The 17,326-nt window shown below is 41.5% G+C and overlaps 1 protein-coding gene across 1 annotated transcript in view; it reads right to left on the bottom strand.

Annotated features, from left to right (window-relative positions):
* ARCN1 (archain 1) overlaps window positions 1-17,326 on the bottom strand; it is a 27,012-nt gene continuing 9,686 nt past the window's right edge. The window contains exons 2-10 of the mRNA XM_040631163.1: window positions 16,661-16,924; window positions 15,693-15,872; window positions 15,359-15,564; window positions 14,135-14,299; window positions 10,403-10,568; window positions 7,337-7,484; window positions 6,896-7,004; window positions 4,084-4,288; window positions 1-1,796 (exon numbers count right to left, since the gene is read on the bottom strand). Of these exons, the coding sequence (XP_040487097.1) occupies window positions 1,707-1,796; window positions 4,084-4,288; window positions 6,896-7,004; window positions 7,337-7,484; window positions 10,403-10,568; window positions 14,135-14,299; window positions 15,359-15,564; window positions 15,693-15,872; window positions 16,661-16,924 (1,533 nt within the window). The 3' untranslated portion in view covers window positions 1-1,706. The remainder of the gene's footprint in view (window positions 1,797-4,083; window positions 4,289-6,895; window positions 7,005-7,336; window positions 7,485-10,402; window positions 10,569-14,134; window positions 14,300-15,358; window positions 15,565-15,692; window positions 15,873-16,660; window positions 16,925-17,326) is intronic.

Here is a 17,326-nt window from a genome sequence, read left to right on the forward strand (position 1 = left end):
TTCATTTTATAATACTCTTTATTTGATTAAAGAATTTTCCTTCTTTGTGTACACTGGAATGTTATATTCCCTATGTATTTTACAGGGTTACAAAACGTCTCTCATTTTAAATATTACCCCAAAAGTAATTTCAGAAAAAAAAAAAAAAAGTTGTGAACCTAAACAACTTTAAAAAAATCATATGGACAAGCAACTTTCAAACAAAACTGGATTAATAAGATTTCTTGCCTACTTAACTACATGACAGATTTCTTGTCCCAGTCCCCTTCCTCAAAAAAAACCTCATGTGGAACCCAAGCCAGAGATAAGGATTCTTCCCTGATGCAGTTAAGGGAAAGGGAAAGGCCAGAAATTTCTTTGGCAAACAATTCCATCCATGGCCATCTGTGTGTGACTGCTTTGCCTCGAGGACAGTACACTCTTTGCAGGGGAGGCCTGACGTTGTCCCAAGGGGGAGTGGTCCTCTTGAGCCAGCTGGAAGTGCAGCAGGTCACGTCGACATCTGCCTCTCCCCCCCACCTCCCCGCGGCTGCGGCCTAGCAGCAGCAGCCCCACAACCCTACCAAGTGCAACACTGAGTTAGAAAGCCAACCCTGGGCTGGCTGATGTAGCCTCCTCCATTGCACAAGTAGTGGATGAGAGGGGGCATGAGGACACTCGACAAAAAGGGCTTAAGGGACAAAAAGGAAGGACTTCAGAGACAGGAAAGACAGGAAAGGACTGAGAACACAGAGAAGAGCCAGGAAGAAGGAGGTGGTGAATTCAAGGACATGTGAATGGACCACAACGACCATGAGCTCTTATGCTTTAGCTGAAGTACCCAAAGTGCAGGGAACGAGAAGCCTGGGTAGCACCAGCAGCAGACAGGATTACCTGTGGATGTGAAAGCCCTCGCTGGACATAACCATTCGCCTCTCAGGCATCTTGCAAGTGGGGGCTGTGCCATCTGAAAGCTGCTTCTCAGTGGTCTTACTACTGGCACAAGTGGGATTCACAGTACTGTTCGAAACCAGAAGGGCACAACTGAAGGAAAACAACATGCAAAGGAATGGAGGGATGAGGGGACACAGGAAAAGGACAAAGTACATCCTTATCTGTTAACTTCTAGACCTCATACCCCTTAAGCAGTTCATCTGTACAGTCCAAAGATCGAGGATGGATAACATCAACCAGGTCCCAGGAGTGCCGAACAGATACAACGCCTGTATACGGAAGACCCCGGCACTTGACTGAAGGTACAGAAAGAGAAAAACTAAAGGTAAAGGAAAGGAGTACAAGTGATTGAAATTTGCAGAGAAAAAGAGAAAAGAAAAAAAGAAAATTTGCACAGAAAACTTAAAAAACGAAGTATGAAATGTAACCATATTTAGGGATTAAAACAAAGAAGCAACAATGAGGCAAAGGCAGAGAAGCTGTTTAACTGGGGGGCATTCTCTGGAGAGCGTGCTTTCCTGCTGGCCAGTAAAATCTGCCAAAGAAATCAGCAGCCTTTCCCTTTGTGTTTGTGTCTTTCTTTGCCAAATAATGTCTCTGTGACACTTGAACACTGAGGGTGAGTTGAGGGTCCTTGCGCGCAGAGAATCGTGCATTGTACCAGAAAAAATGGGTCTCCAATGGCTTGTAGATTTGGAAAAAACTCTTCAGCCACTGTTGGCTTCTTCTTTATTAATTTGAAAAATTTCCTTTCTGGTTCCCTCTTGTTGGTATTACAGGATTTCATACTTATCCACTAGGAAAGTGGTCTCTGTGGAAAACCGTACGGGACTGTTTCCATCTACCTGGGTCACTTTGGTAACCTAGGGAAACAAACAAAGAGTGAGGTAAAGCAGAGAGTGAGTCTCCAAGGTGCTGACTAAATTCTCAGGACAGAACAGATCAAATTACCTTAAAGCAGTATTAAAAATAACTCAAAAAAACACTAAAAAAGTTCAATTCACAACTGTGGCTTACAGCATCGCTCTTCCCCACCAACACGATTAACTTGCTTTCTAGATAGAAAAGACAACTGTTGGCATGAGACGTACAGTGGTATCAAGTAAAAGATCTAGAATGAGTGGCCACTACCCAGATCCTGTCCCATAAAAACTATGAAGTTCACAGACATTTTATTAGGCTGATCAATTAATATCGACCCAAAATGCAATATTCTAACTCTTCAACTTCATTTGCCTGATTTGCTCTCCAAGTCTCATTAAGCTGCTCTACCCCATTTATTCTCTAGATATGGCTGGGGCCTTCTATGAGATCTGATCTTTTTAATTATAAATGTCTAGTTTAATGAATTACCTATAACACTAGTGCCTCTAATGGCATCAATACAATGCTTGAACCACTGGTTATATTTTTTCTTTTTCTTTTTTTAAAAAGATTTTATTTATGTATTTGTGGGGCGGGGCACAAGCAGGGGGAGCGGCAGGCAGAGGGAGAAGCAGACTCCCCGCTGAGCAAGGAGCCCGATGCGGGACTCGATCCCAGGACCCTGAGATCATGACCCAAGCAGAAGGCAGACGCCCAACCGACTGAGCCACCCAGGCATCCCACCACTGGTTATATTTTCTAATGAGGTTTTCAGACAGTCCTACTCTTCGAATTGTCCCGAACAGGAACATGTACCCATTTCTATCTCATGTCTTGGTTTCAAGCCTGTACTCCAATATTGTTGGGCTTAATGCCAATAACTGAGAGTGGAGAGAGAGTGCTTTTTGGAATTATCCTACAGAGGAAGGAAACTGTAACCTCCCCAGCACTTATAGGAGAGATAGAGACCATCTGGGAAGATAAGATAGTGCCACAATAACAAGCAAATCAACAAGCCAAAGGGGAAAACGACAATATAAACTGGGTCCTTATAATGCAACTTCAAAAACAAGAGGAACAATGAGTTAAAAATAATGATCTAAAGAAATAGTTCACAAATATCTATTATTTTATCTAAAGGACAAGGTCTGTAAAAGAACTGGCTCGTGATGACCTGTATTAATGAAGGGAAGCTGTAACATAATCCAAATATTGTGGGGTTTTTAAGAAGATTTTATTTATTTATTTATTTACTTATTTATCTGAGAGAGACTATGCGTGCACACGAGCGGGGGGAGGAGCAGAGGGAGAGGGACAAGCAGACTTCATGCTGATCATGGAGCCTGACTCGGGGCTCAATCCCAGGACCGACACCATGACATGAGCTGAAATCGAGAGTCAGTACTTAACCAACTAAGCCACCCAGGCGCCCTGAATAATCCAAATATTGTATCCGTTTGTATTAGAATCACTTCTGCAGGGAAGTCTTGCTTTCCAAATAAAAAACTCTCCTGGGGCGCCTGGTGGCTCAGGTGGTTGAGCTTCTGCCTTCAGCTCAGGTCGTAATGTCAGGGTCCTGGGATCGAGGCCCAGATCAGGCTCCCTGCTCAGTGGGAAGTCTTCTTCTCCCTCTCCCTTTGCCCCTCACCCCCACTCGTGCTCTTTCTCTCCCTTTTCCTCTCTCTCAAATAAATAAATAAATCTTTAAAATATAAAAATAAATAAATAAAAATAAAAACAAAACTTTCCATCCTTGGGTTCAAACCAAGTGACATATAAAATGCATTACAAAACAAACATACACACACAAAAAAACTAAAAAACTTCAAACATTAAAAAATAAAAGGCATTATAAAACCATGGGTTGGCTGTTTTGGTAAATGGCTTTTAAAATGTATGAGATTATTTTAAAAAATTAGGCAACTAAAAGATATAAATCTTGCACAATTCATACGTACTTTTATATGTATTCATATTCAATTTCTTTACCTTGTCTGATCTATAGAGGAAAACTGAGTTAGAGAGGAGAGGAATTTGACCAAGATCATACGCTTAGAGTTAATAACGGAATCCACAGGGAATACCAGCTTTTCTGATTTTTTCTTTTCAAGTAAGCTCTAGGCCCAACACAGGACTTGAACACATGACCCCAAAGACCAAGAGTCACATGCTCTATGGACTGAGCCAGCCAAGCCTCCCAGCTTTTCTGACTTTTGATGCCATGCTGTTTATCTGGCATCCATCCTACCACTTTCTCCATATGTGCTCTCGATTAAAAGGGGATACCTGTATGTTACAGTAGTTTCTTTTGGAGACGAAGGAGACTTGAACAGGGAAGAAGTCGTTGGGCTGCCCAGCAATGCTGAACTCGAGGCTGCCACTCTTATTTTTGGCATCAATCACTGGCAGGCACCACTCCAAGGTATTTCGTCGGCTGTCATGTCGATACTCGCCATCGATCTCCCCAATCACCGGTGCACCCACGCCAGATCTGTCATGACAAACACCTATGTCACCTTAGCAGTCCAGAGCTGGAAGAACTCTGCCAAGGAAAACCAGTCCCAAATTTGATTATGCTCCTCAAATTCTGCCCACTTTTTTATGGTCCTAGAAAAAAAATGAGCCTTTCTAGTAACTTCAAGGATCAAAGTCCTAGCACCTTGGCCAAGGGTCTCACTCACTGCCTTTATAGATACAGATTACATGCAACCACAGGTAACTGGCAGAGATATCCACGGGCTGCTCCAGCTTGCGGATTAGATCTGGACCTAGCAGGGGACTGAGACTGACAAATATGTGAAGTAGGATATATTTCCAAAAATTCTGCACCAAGGGTTTGTTGCCTTGTCAAGAAGGAATTTGAACAAACTGCAGCTCTCTTTATAGGTGACAATGGGGGGAAACAGGTTGACTGTAGTGGTGCAAAACCTTATACACCATTATGTGGTTATTTAGAATGGAGATGAATTTGGGCCTTTGAGAAGATGTCTTCAAAAGATTTTAGAATGTTTCAAAACCTGTACCTGATGCTGGTGGGTCTGATTTACAATCCAGTAAGTGGACTTCTTTTTAAAGATTTTATTTATTTATCTGAGAGAGAGACAGAGATAGCGAGACAGAGGAGCTGGGAGGAGAGGGTTCAGAAGCAGGCTCCCCGCTGATCAGGGAGCCCAACTCAGAGCTCAATCCCAGGACCCTGGGGATTGTGACCTGAGCCAGAGGCAGATGCTTCATCGACTAAGCCACCCAGTGTCCCAGTAAGTGGACTTTTATGATAAGTGAAAACACAATCACCCCTGCCCAGAATGTGAACATGATGGGAGAAAGAGACACATAGCTGTCCTTAATCTGCCAGAGAACCAGGGCTAGAGTTAGGATGAACTTTGCACCCCCACACATGGCTGATAGGCGGAGTCACCCACTCCTATGCACTGCAAATTTACCATCTTTTCATTCACCAGTGCCATTCAATGCTTGCATTAGGGGCAGAGTAAATAAGGCAGACAAAGAAAAGAATTTAATGGTGATAAACATGATCAGCTCTTCCCTATCAATTCTATGGTCCCAGTTGTATATATGTTTCTTCTCTCTGCTCTTCTTCCAATTCTGATCTCTCAAATTTGATCAGTTCTAGACAATAGGGTAAAATGTTGTGTAAGGAAGGGTCTCTTCTGGAGACTCTTGCAAAAGTGAACTAAGACACAGGAAACCAACATAACCACAATTATAGGGTAGATGGAGAGGCCTAAAAATTGTGGCATCCTAAAAATAGCCTAGTAAAATAAATCTTGACAAAATAATAACCACACCTGTCACCAACACCCAGGTTCCTACAATGGTTCAAGGCAGCCGTCTATTGTTCTGAAAGAATAACTAAGCTGTGAAGAATAAGACAGTTACTCCAATAAAGCAGAGATTGATAATAAAGCTTCTTTTTTAAAATGGAAAAATGGGAAAGACAAAAAACCAGACCTGGCCATGTAAACATCTGAATTATCACAAAGGAAACAAAACTACAATTAACTGAGTGATATGACAGTAAAGATACACTAAGAATACACTTATTGGGTGTTCATAATTACACCCTGTACTTAATCATGGGGGGCAGGTACTGAGAGGTAGAGGAGAGGAGCTGGATTCATTGGTGATAATAATAATAGGGCACACTCACTGGAAGTGCTAGTGAAATAAAGTTAAGGGAAAGAGTATTTCCAGATGATCCCAGAAAATAGACCATTTAAGCACACATTAAAAACTTACTGGAACGAACGAACTAAATAAGTACCTTACTGGAACTAATCTTCTGGGGGTGTTGGACATTTTCATTATCTTAATTGCGGTGACAGTTTCACAGGTATATACGTGTCAAGATGTATCAAACTGTACTACTTAAATATGTGTAGTTTACTGTATGTCAGTTATACTTAATAAAACTGTTAGAAAATTTATGAAAACTAATGTAAACGTGCTCCGGCAAGAATCACTAGTTCCCTTGAAAACATACTCTCATCTTTAGCTGAAAGTTTAGAGAGCCAAGTGAAAGAAAAAATTCAGTCTGACAGATTCAATTTCTGAGTTGCAAAACAAAACCAAGACCTTTTTTTTTTTTGACTGAGAAGTGGCTCCTCCTTCTGGAAGTCTTCATTACTACAAGAACACACACAGGCCCAACATCTGGAAACACAGCTCTAGAACTACAACAGGCTTTGAGTTGGTTTTAAAAACAGTAAAATCCATTCCTTTTAGCATGTACAGCTCACCACCCTTTGACAAACGTATGTAATCTTGTAAACACCACCAGTCAAGTCACAGAACATTTCCACTGTCCTCGAAAGTTCTCTGGTGCCCCGTTGCAGTCAACTGCCTTCTTCTCCATCTCCTGATTTCTGTTCCAAGAGTATTACGTTTCCCCAATGTCGTACGTGCATACAGTATTGTGGACTTTTATAACTGGTTTCGTTTACAACTGGCCTTTTTAAGAAGCAGAGTATCTTAGAATGGATGGCCACCTAAGTGCTGCCTCCAAAACAAGTTCCAAAAGACTACTGCTATAAGCCCAGTAAAAAAAAAAAATGACGACGTGGGGGACACCACTTACGGGAGCGGGATGGTGATAATCACATCACTCAGTTCTAAATTCTCCTCTTGTAGCTCGTATTCTATGTTCACATCACAGCCATGTCCACTCTCTGAGGGCCAGCAATTAACTGAGAAGCAAAGCAAAGCGGGAATACTCTTAAATATTAGAAAACGAGTAGAGAAAAGTTTAGACCGCAAATCAAAGCTGACAGCTAGCCGCAGGCCTTAAACATCCTAATATAATTAAACTATTCTAACTAACTGTTTCAAAATTAAAGCTATTAAAAAAATGAAAGCTCGTGATTAAAATACACAAAACGCAGCACCGAGCCCATTTTGAAAGAAAGTCATTTTGTCAAAAAGAATTTTGCTCTGGCACTGAAGACAAGCACGTACAAGGCAGGGCTGGTTCTAGTTCTCAGTGCACACTAGCTTAGCGGGACTGGCCAGAAGCACTTACTTGTCAGTGGAATAAAAGACTCTTCTGTGGTTTGGAGTCTCCACTTTAGCACCCCTACGTCACTGTTCACTGGAAATGACTTCTCTGGATTCTTCAGGCCAATGAGAGATTCTGCAGTGAAAAGTTTTTTATCCACATTTGGATGGGTCTGAAATGAAAAGCAAAAGAAAACTTCTGAGGTTCAGGCATGGTAAGATAGGAAATAAATTCCCTTTGGTCTTACATGGTCCATATTCTAAACATCTGAGATAGAGTACCATGGGGTGCCTGGCTGGCTCTGCTGGCGGTGGAGCAGGCAACTGTTGATCTCGGGGCTCTGAGTTCAAGGTCCATGTTGGGTGGAGATTACATAAAAATAAAATCCTTAAAAAAATAAAAATGAAATAGAGTACCTAAAAGAATGCCAATTCCTTTTGATTTGAAGAATGATGTCCCTTCTTTAAAGACTTTTAAAAAGATTTAAGACATTTTAAAAATAGGAAATGGGGGCACCAGAGTGGTTCAGTTTGTTGAGTGGCTGACTCTTGATTTCAGCTCTGGTCATCATCTTGGGGTCATGGGATCAGGCCCCACATGGGGCTCTGTGTTCGACAGGGAGTCTGCTTGAGATTCTCTGTCTCCCTCTGTCCCTCGCCCGCCCCACACTTGTGCACGTGAGATCTCTCTAAAATAAATAAATAAATCTTTTGGGGCATCTGGGTGGCTCAGTTGGTTAAGCGTTTGCGTTTGGCTCAGGTCATGATCCCAGGGTCCTGGGATCAAGCCCCACATTAGTGGGGAGCCTGCTTCTCCCTCTCCCACTGCCCCCTAACTCGTGCTCTCTCTCACTATCTCAAATAAATAAAATCTTTTAAAAAATAAACTAAATAAATATATAAAGCTTTTTAAAAAATAGTAATCGAAAAAAGTAACTTCAACTCTAAGGCATTTTGTTTGTAATTGAATAAGTTAATAATTTTTTAACTGAAAAAGCTGAAGACCTTTAACCAAGTTCTTTCTAAAAATACTTCACAGGAAACATCATGGTAGGGCCAAGCAAGCCAAGTAGAAGACTACTGATCAGACGCCTGGGTCATGTAGCAGTCCTGGCCTTACAGTCAGAAGGCAGGAGAGGGAAGAGCTTTGTGGAAAGTTAAGTTGCAATTTTGCCCAGAACACTAAAGTTGTTCAAACTCAGGCCAACTAAGATGGACTAATCTTTAAAAAGAAGTAATATTAAGAGAGAAAAGGGAGGGAGCGCCTGGGTGGCTCAGTCGGTTAAGCATCTGCCTTCGGCTCAGGTTATGATCCTGGAGTCCCAGAATCAAGCCCAGTGATGGGGTCCCACTCTTCCTCTGCCCCTCACCCCACTCGTTCTCTCACATAAATAAAATCTTTAAAAAAAAGAGAGAGAGAGAAAAGAGAAAAGAAAGAACTCCTGAACAGTAGCCTACATATACTTAAGAGCCAGCAAAGCTGTTGTCTCAAAAGTGTAAGCACTGGGGTGCCTGGGTGGCTCAGGGTGTGATCCCGGGGTCCTGGGATCGAGCCCCGCATTGGGCTCCCTCCTCTCTCTCTCCCTCACTGGCTGTCTGTCAAATAAATAAATAAAATATTTTAAAAAACAAAACAAACTGTAAGCACTACTTCCAAAAGACAACTCTGTGCTGATTATGGGGCAAAAACGGACCAAAAAAACCACATTCTTCCCTGAAAATGCTTTGTTCTTGTGACAAGAAATACAAGATCAACCATTTAAATAAAATGTGAGAAAACAACTATAATAATACAAAGAAGTTTCATACATATCCAGGTAGGGGTAACATACAGATTTAGTGTTACTAACTTTTCAAAAATACCACCAGATATTGCCCTTCAGGGGCACCTGGGTGGCTCAGTTGATTAAGTTTCTGACGTCAGCTCAGGGCATGATCTCAGGTTCCCAAGCTTGAGACCCATGGCTGGCTCTGCACTCAGTGGGGAGTCTGTTTCTCTCCCTCTTCCTCTGCCCCCCACCCCCACTCTCACGCACACTCCTGCTCTCTCACTCAGTAAATAAATAAATCTTTTTAAAGTTTTTTTTTTTTTTAAGATTTTATTTATTTGACAGAGAGCGCGCGCACAAGCAGGGGGAGAGGGAGAAGCAGGCTCCTCACTGAGCAGGGAGCCCAACATGGGACTCAATCCCAGGACCCTGGGATCATGAGCCGAGACGAAGGCAGATGCCCAACCGATTGAGCCACCCAGGTGCCCCAAAATAAATAAATCTTTAAAAAATCTTTGCCATTTTGAAAAAACTGTATTTTAAGCGATATCCTGAATCACTCTTTGCATAACAGAAACAAGTAAGCATCTATCTCTATCTTTGTTAATGAGTATGAAGTCATAATTCGATTTCAAAATGACCTTTCATTCAATTCCACTATTAAAAGTCTATTATGGGGCGCCTGGGTGGCACAGCGGTTAAGCGTCTGCCTTCGGCTCAGGGCGTGATCCCGGCCTTCTGGGATCGAGTCCCACATCAGGCTCCTCCGCTATGAACCTGCTTCTTCCTCTCCCACTCCCCCTGCTTGTGTTCCCTCTCTCGCTGGCTGTCTCTGTTGAATAAATAAATAAAATCTTAAAAAAAAAAAAAAAGTCTATTATAATACAACTGCTGTCAGTTGCTCTCAACCCACCTGGTAAGAGATTTACTGCCTCAAGGTATCCACTGTATGTAATAACTTAACTTCTTTCCTAGGCATCTAGAATGGCACTAGTTTTAACTTTCTATGTTCTGTGGTTCATGTGAGAAACTTCAGCTGAGAAAGACTATGCTAGGCAGACAAACCGAAGTCGTTTTTTTAAAGATTTTATTTATTTATTTGAGAGAGAGAGAGACAGCAAGAGAGACCACAAGCAGGTGGGAGGGGCAGAGGGAGAAGGGGAGGCAGACTCCCTGCTGAGCAGGAAACCTGACACTGGGCTCGATCCCAGGACGCTGAGATCATGACCTGAGCTGAAGGCAAACACTTAACAGCCTGAGCCACCCAGGAGCCCCAAACAAACCGAAGTCCTAATACTCCCTTATCCGAAGCCTTTACACACCTGTAGCTGCACCCCTTTCTTATCTTCATTTTCCACATGAAGACGAATTCGGCCAAATTTATCATCTGAGATCCTAAGCATGATCATGCCATGTAATTCCATATTCTGCAATCCTCCATCCCGTCCACAAGTCAGTGTGATCTTTTCCTCAATCTTCATGTGCACACTGTAGAGAAAAAGTAATCAATTTGTTCATAAAGGTAGAAACCAGAATTCCTTTCTCCAGGGTTTAATGGTGATTAGCCATCAACGACTTATTTTAAGGTGCTGTTGCTGTATGTACAGATAAAGCATTATACCCTTTTATCCTACAGACAAGTTCCCACCTGTGCAAACAGTATAGTAATTATTCACTGAAGAACTGTTTACAACAGCAGTTTGGAAATAACTTACATGTCCATCAGTAAGGAACTGCTTAAAACATAAAAGTATATCCACAAAAATTAATACTAAGCAGTTGTGAAACAAGGTAAAACTGAAAATGCTTTTCATTTGAAAATAATTTCAGGGGCGCCTGGGTGGCACAGCGGTTAAGCGTCTGCCTTCGGCTCAGGGCGTGATCCCGGCGTTCTGGGATCGAGCCCCACATCAGGCTCCTCCGCTATGAGCCTGCTTCTTCCTCTCCCACTCCCCCTGCTTGTGTTCCCTCTCTCGCTGGCTGTCTCTCTCTGTCAAATAAATAAATAAAATCTTTAAAAAAAAAAAAAAAAAAAGAAAATAATTTCAAAAATAAAAAAATTAAAATTATACCAGGAATACATTTATACCTTTTTAAAACACTGTTAACATTTTATCCATCATTTGCATACTCCCTACAACTATTATTTGATTTTTTTTTTCCTGATCCACTTAGAGGCAGATTATACACATCATGGCCCTTTACCCCTAAACACTTCAGAGTATGTCTTATGAGAACAGGGATATTCTCTTACATAACATAACCACAGTACTGTTATTAACTTTGCAAACTGACACCGATACTTTCTCTACTCTACCATCCATATGCCAATTCTGTCAGTTGACCTAGTAATGTCCTTTAAAGTAGTACAAGATCCCAGGGCGCCTGGGCGGCTCAGACTCTTGATTTCAGTTCAGGTCATGATCTGAACTTCAGATCCATGATCTGGGTCCTGGAATCGAGCCCTGGGTTGGGCTCTGTGCTCAGTGCAGAGTCTGCTTGGGATTCTCTCTCTCCCTCTGCTCCTCCCCCAACTCACGCACATTCAGTGTCTCTATGAAATAAATAAATGAATAAAATCTTTAAAACAGAAAAAAATAAAGTAGTACAAGATCCAGTCTAGGATAAAGTATTACATTTAGATGTCATGTCTTTATAGCTTCAAATAGGGATGTTCTCATCTCCAAAATAAGAGTGAAAAAAGTAATTGGAAAATGTGTCTAGCATGCTACCACTTATGTATTAAAAAATGAAAAATTAGACATGTATGTTTTTATTCACCTACATATGGACTATACTTCTCAGAAGAATACACACCAAAAAACTAGTTAATACTAGTTGCCTCCAAAAAGAGAAACTTGCCTGGCTGAGTGGTAGAAAGACTTCTTATTTTAATACTTTTTTCCCCTTAGATTTAATTAAATTAATTTATTTATTTAAGTAGGGACAGGTGAGGAGCAGAGGGAGAGGGACAAGCAGACTCCACAACTGAGCACAAGCCTGACACAGCACTCAATCTCACGACCCTGAGATCACAACCTGAGCCAAAATCAAGAGTTGGACACTTAACGGACTCAGCCACCCAGGGGCCCCTGTAATACTTTTTGAACCTTTAAAATTTTGAACTACATGAATGTATAACCTAATAAAAAAATAAGTAAAATAAAAAGTGCTACTGCTCTGGGCAATTACTAAGTACAATCTATCCATATTTTTTTACTAAAACTATTTTTAAATGGGTGAACTGCAGACACTAAAAGAATATTCTGGCATCCTACTTTGTTCCAACATGTAAGTCTACCCAGAAACAAAGGCATGATACACAAGACCAGAAAGGAGTGTATCTTACAACAACGCACGGTTGGGGCACCTGAGTGGTTCAGTCCATTGAGCCTCCAACTCTTGGCTTTGGCTCAGGTCATGATCTCAAGGTCGTGAGATCGAGCCCCACACTGGGCTCCACACTGAGCAGGGAATGTCTGCTTAGGATTCTCCCCCTCTGCCTCTGTCCCCTCTCCTGGTCATGCCCACACAGGGTCCCATTTACTTTCACACGTTTGCTCCATGCTCAAGAAGTATTTCATCATTTAGAAAAGAGTCTCAAGCCCTCCCTAATACATAATGGTTTCCAACATCTTTTTAAAATAGTGCTAAGACTGTCTCACTGAAAGCAACCACTAGGAATAGCACAGGGGCTTCAGTGATTTCAGAGATTTATCTCAATGTAACCCTGCTCATCTCATACAGAACAGCACATACAAAATACTGCTATGCACACCTGATAAAAGTATCCACTCAGACTCATCTTTCACTTGACCCCAAAACTATCAAAAACAGTGGAAGTCTGGGCTGCAAGACAAGAAATCTGAGTCATGAATATGTGAACTTGGTAACTAAAAATATTACAAACCAGTTCTGAGATAAGAGACAAATTAAAATATTCTATATACTCGGGACGCCTGGGTGGCTCAGTCAGTTAAGCACCTGCCTTCGACTCAGGTCATAATCCCAGGGTCCTGGGATCGAGGCTCACATTGGGCTCCTTGTTCAGCAGGGATCCTGCTTCTCCCTCTGCCTGCCGCTCCTCCTGCTTGTGCTTTCTCTCTCTCTCTCTGACAAATAAATAAAATCTTAAAAAAAAAAATCTATACTGGGTTCGAGTAATGAAAAGGCAAAAGATATTATGTTAATTTGCTGTTATAGATATTTATGTTATAAATTTTGTATTAAAGATTGGGTCCCCCTAAAGTTTAATTAAAAGAAGACTTGCCAAAATACAGCACAGGGGCCACCACAGCTCTAACCCTCTAATTCAAGTTCAGTTTAAGAGAACAGGCACACACTAGGCATAAAGACAAGTTACTTTCATTTTTTTTAAGTTTTATTATTTTTTTATTTCAAATTTTTATTTAAATAAAGTTTTATTTAAGTACTCTCTACATCCCACATGGGGCTCAAACTCACAACCCCGAGATCAAGAGTCGCTGCTCCACCAACTGAGCCAGCCAGGTGCCCCAAGACAAGTTACTTTTAAATCTAGCCAGCACACTGGGGTGCCTGGGTGGCTCAAATGGCTAAGTATCTGACTCTTGATTTCAGCTCAGGGCATGATCTCAGGGTCATGAGACAGAGCCCCAAGTGACCCCATGTGGGACTCTGCACTAAGATGGGAATCTGCTTGAAAATCTCTCCTTCTCCCTCTGCCCTTCCCCATGCTTGTGCGCATGCACTCTCTCGCTCATAAAATCTTGGGGGAAAAAAAAATCCCTCTCCCTTAGCACCCCTCCACGCATACACGCTCTAAAAACAAAAACATAAACCTAGCAGAGTTAATAAAAGGTAAGTTCTAAACTCCACAGAAAATAAATAGTTGAGAGCCCCAATCATGGGTAACAGGGAAATAAAAAGACCCCATGTTAAAATCTAGGATATACTGTAACTCTTTTAAATCTGGAAAAATTAAAAGATACACAAAAAAACTGTAATGCATTGAAATAAACATTTTTACACATTATGTGATTTGTAACATTTTTACTGAAAAAGTTACTGCTTACCTTTCCATATTAATGGGTGGAGCATGCACTTTGGTTGCTTCAGAAGTACGTTTGCCCATATTTGAGGACATGATAGTTTCACCTTCAGATTTCAATTTGTCCACAAAATTATCTACTTCCTTCCCTTTGGCTCCAAGTTTCAAAGCCTTGCTGGGGCCTGAAGGCCTAAGTGGAAGAATAAGAAATAACAAAATAAGAAAAACATCACGACTAAAAAACATTAATAACCCCATAGCATCCAAGCTTTCCCTGAAACTGTTCTTTAAGAAGAATGTGAAGATCTCAAGGGAAAAACCCAAGCATCCTAGGGTTCAGTGGAGCACTAGACAATTTCCCGTGGAAACTGGCAGCTGAGTCACTATTAATATGTAAGTTTCAGGTGCCTGGGTGGCTCAGTCAGTTAAGCATCTGCCTTCAGCTCAGATCATGATCCCAGGGGCCTGGGATCGAGTCCCGCATTGGGCTCCCTGCTCAGGGGGAAGTCTGCTTCTCCCTCTCCGCCTCCCCCTGCTTGCTCTCTCTCTTCCTCTCTCTCTCTCTCTTTTTTTTAAAGATTTTATTTATTTATTTGACAGAGACAGCCAGCGAGAGAGGGAGCACAAGCAGGGGGAGTGGGAGAGGAAGAAGCAGGCTCCTAGCGGAGGAGCCTGATGTGGGGCTCGATCCCAGAACCCTGGGATCACGCCCTGAGCCGAAGGCAGACGCTTAACGACTGCACCACCCAGGCGCCCCTCTCTCTCTCCTTCTAATAAATAAATAAAATTTTAAAACAATACATAAGCTTCAAGGACCTAAAGACCAAAGGTACATTTACATATGCATGCATGATCAGATAAAAACTTTGTACTTTGCATCCTGATAAATATACCCGTGCATAAACAAACTCTTGCATATACTTTCAGGTAGTTCACAGATTCTCCCAGAAATCCATTCACACCAAGATTAAAAAATCCATGCTTCATAAACAGTTAAATATCCCCTCTTCTCCCAAAATAAGGCAACTCTCATGGTATAATTTGTAAAAGAAACCTCTTTTACACAAAGAATCCCCCACCACATTCGGATTTCTCCTTTATTATTATGTAGCCAAATTTAATATTACCTCTTACTTCATCAAGTCACTCATTATTTTCAACTTGCCCAGAAATCAGATATCACTCCAAAATATACACATTCAGCCTTCATCTGCCATTCTAGGGTTGGTGGTGACACACTGAGTCATACCTGGCTGGTGCAGGTGCCACTTTTGGTTTATCGGTTTCGATGATGGTCTCTGTGATCATGGCAGCTGTGCCGCCTCCAGATACTGCAGAGCTTCCAAATCCTCCAAATCCTGGGGCTTTTTTGCCCTGTCTCTCTGCATCTCTTCGGGCCTGTTGTAATTCCTTTGCTTTACGCCGCATCTCAGCCTTGGCTTCACGTTCTTGAGTCTACAAAAAGAGACATCCGTGGATGTGGCTGAGTACAGTCTATACTAGCAAATGAGAACGGGAAAACAGTAAAGCCTAAAAGAAAGACAAACAAACAAGAAGTCCCGAAGACGACCCTATTTATTTACCTCTCTAACTGCTCTGAACACCTTTTCCTCATGAGAATCCATTTCCGTGAAGGTTCTGATTTGTGCCAGGTTCACATTCTCCCGGTATCCCAGGGCAACAATTTCATCAAAAGCAAAAATTAAATCAAAACAGTGCTCTGATATCTCATTCTCCTCTAAGGCTCGGCAATACTCAGGGATCTAATCGTGGGCAGCAATGGAAAAGAAAGATTTAAAATTTATCAGCATTTATGTTTCCCAAGTCTTATGCTTTAAAATACACACATTTCAAAATATAAAATAAAATAAATAAAATAAATATAAAATAAAATAAAATAAAATAAAATAAAATAATTTCAACAGGGGCGCGTGGGTGGTGCAGTTGTTAAGCGTCTGCCTTCGGCTCAGGCCGTGATCCCAGCGTTATGGGATCGAGCCCCACATCAGGCTCCTCTGCTATGAGCCTGCTTCTTCCTCTCCCACTCCTCCTGCTTGTGTTCCCTCTCTCGCTAGCTGTCTCTATCTCTGTCAACTAAATAAATAAAATCTTAAAAAAAAATTTTTTTTCAACAAAACCTGAATCCCTTTGTAGCCCCTCTACTCTTTTTTTTAAGTAAGACTTTGGCATAAAGTCTGTGTGTGTGTGTGTGTGTGTGTGTGTGTGGTGTCTATATCAGTAAGCCTTATCTAACGAATATTATCTAAAAATATGGACAAACAAGTGTCAGAACCACAAAAACAGACTGAAGCAACCACTGAAGAACTAGGAAACAGAAGGTCAGTTTGCACATTCTCTTGTGGGATACTTATAGTCTAGGAGGACACACAGTGTCTGCTGAATGAATAAGGGGCTGTTAACAATGAACTGCTGGGTTGGGGGGCATGCAGCACGCAAACTGACAAGCATCGGCTGCTTTGGGGAAAAAATAGTTTCACAGTGAAAATTTAAAGCAGACAACTATGACCCACTATTACAAAAGGACTCTTACCACTCTTGAGAAAAGCCTCAGGGTCTCCAGATCTTCTAAGATGTTACTGTTTTTGGTAGTGATCAGCACCATGTACAGCTTCTCCATAGGCTGGTAGACATATCTTACACTCTCTGTTTCAACAAACGTATGTTGTTTTCCAGTGTTCATGAGCTTTGGAAAAGCTGCTAACAAGCCCTCAATTCGAGTGCGGGTCATCTCCACAAATTGTCGGGAAACAATAGCCTTTCCTGCTTTCGTGCAGACTGCTGCTGCCAACAGCACCTGCCAGGAACATACACATAAGTAAGTACTAATTACCTCTTCACATCTGTTTTCTTAGCATCCGCAGATCTTCCACAGAATGACACACTCAGTTACTCAGTGACGTGACTATTAGAATGTTGACTTTCAAACTCTACTTCATTGCTCTTTTAATTCTAGTACATAATTCATAAAATACAGCTACAGTGGAGCAAAATGGACCTATCAGTCCTATTTTTCAATAACCTACCTTAAGAATAGCTTAGTTAAGGAAAAAAAAAACTTTTGCCAAGTCTACAAATACATTTGTTAGAAGATTTCCTATGACTCAGAAATGGGTTGCTTTCTGCTTTGGCAGACCCATAAAGAATAGTTCAAACTTTTTCTAAGAACAGAAATCTCCACAGAGAAAAGAGAGGTCTG

This window comes from Ursus maritimus, unplaced genomic scaffold, assembly GCF_017311325.1.
Source record: "Ursus maritimus isolate PB19 unplaced genomic scaffold, ASM1731132v1 scaffold_16, whole genome shotgun sequence".
NCBI classification, from domain to species: Eukaryota; Metazoa; Chordata; class Mammalia; order Carnivora; family Ursidae; genus Ursus; species Ursus maritimus.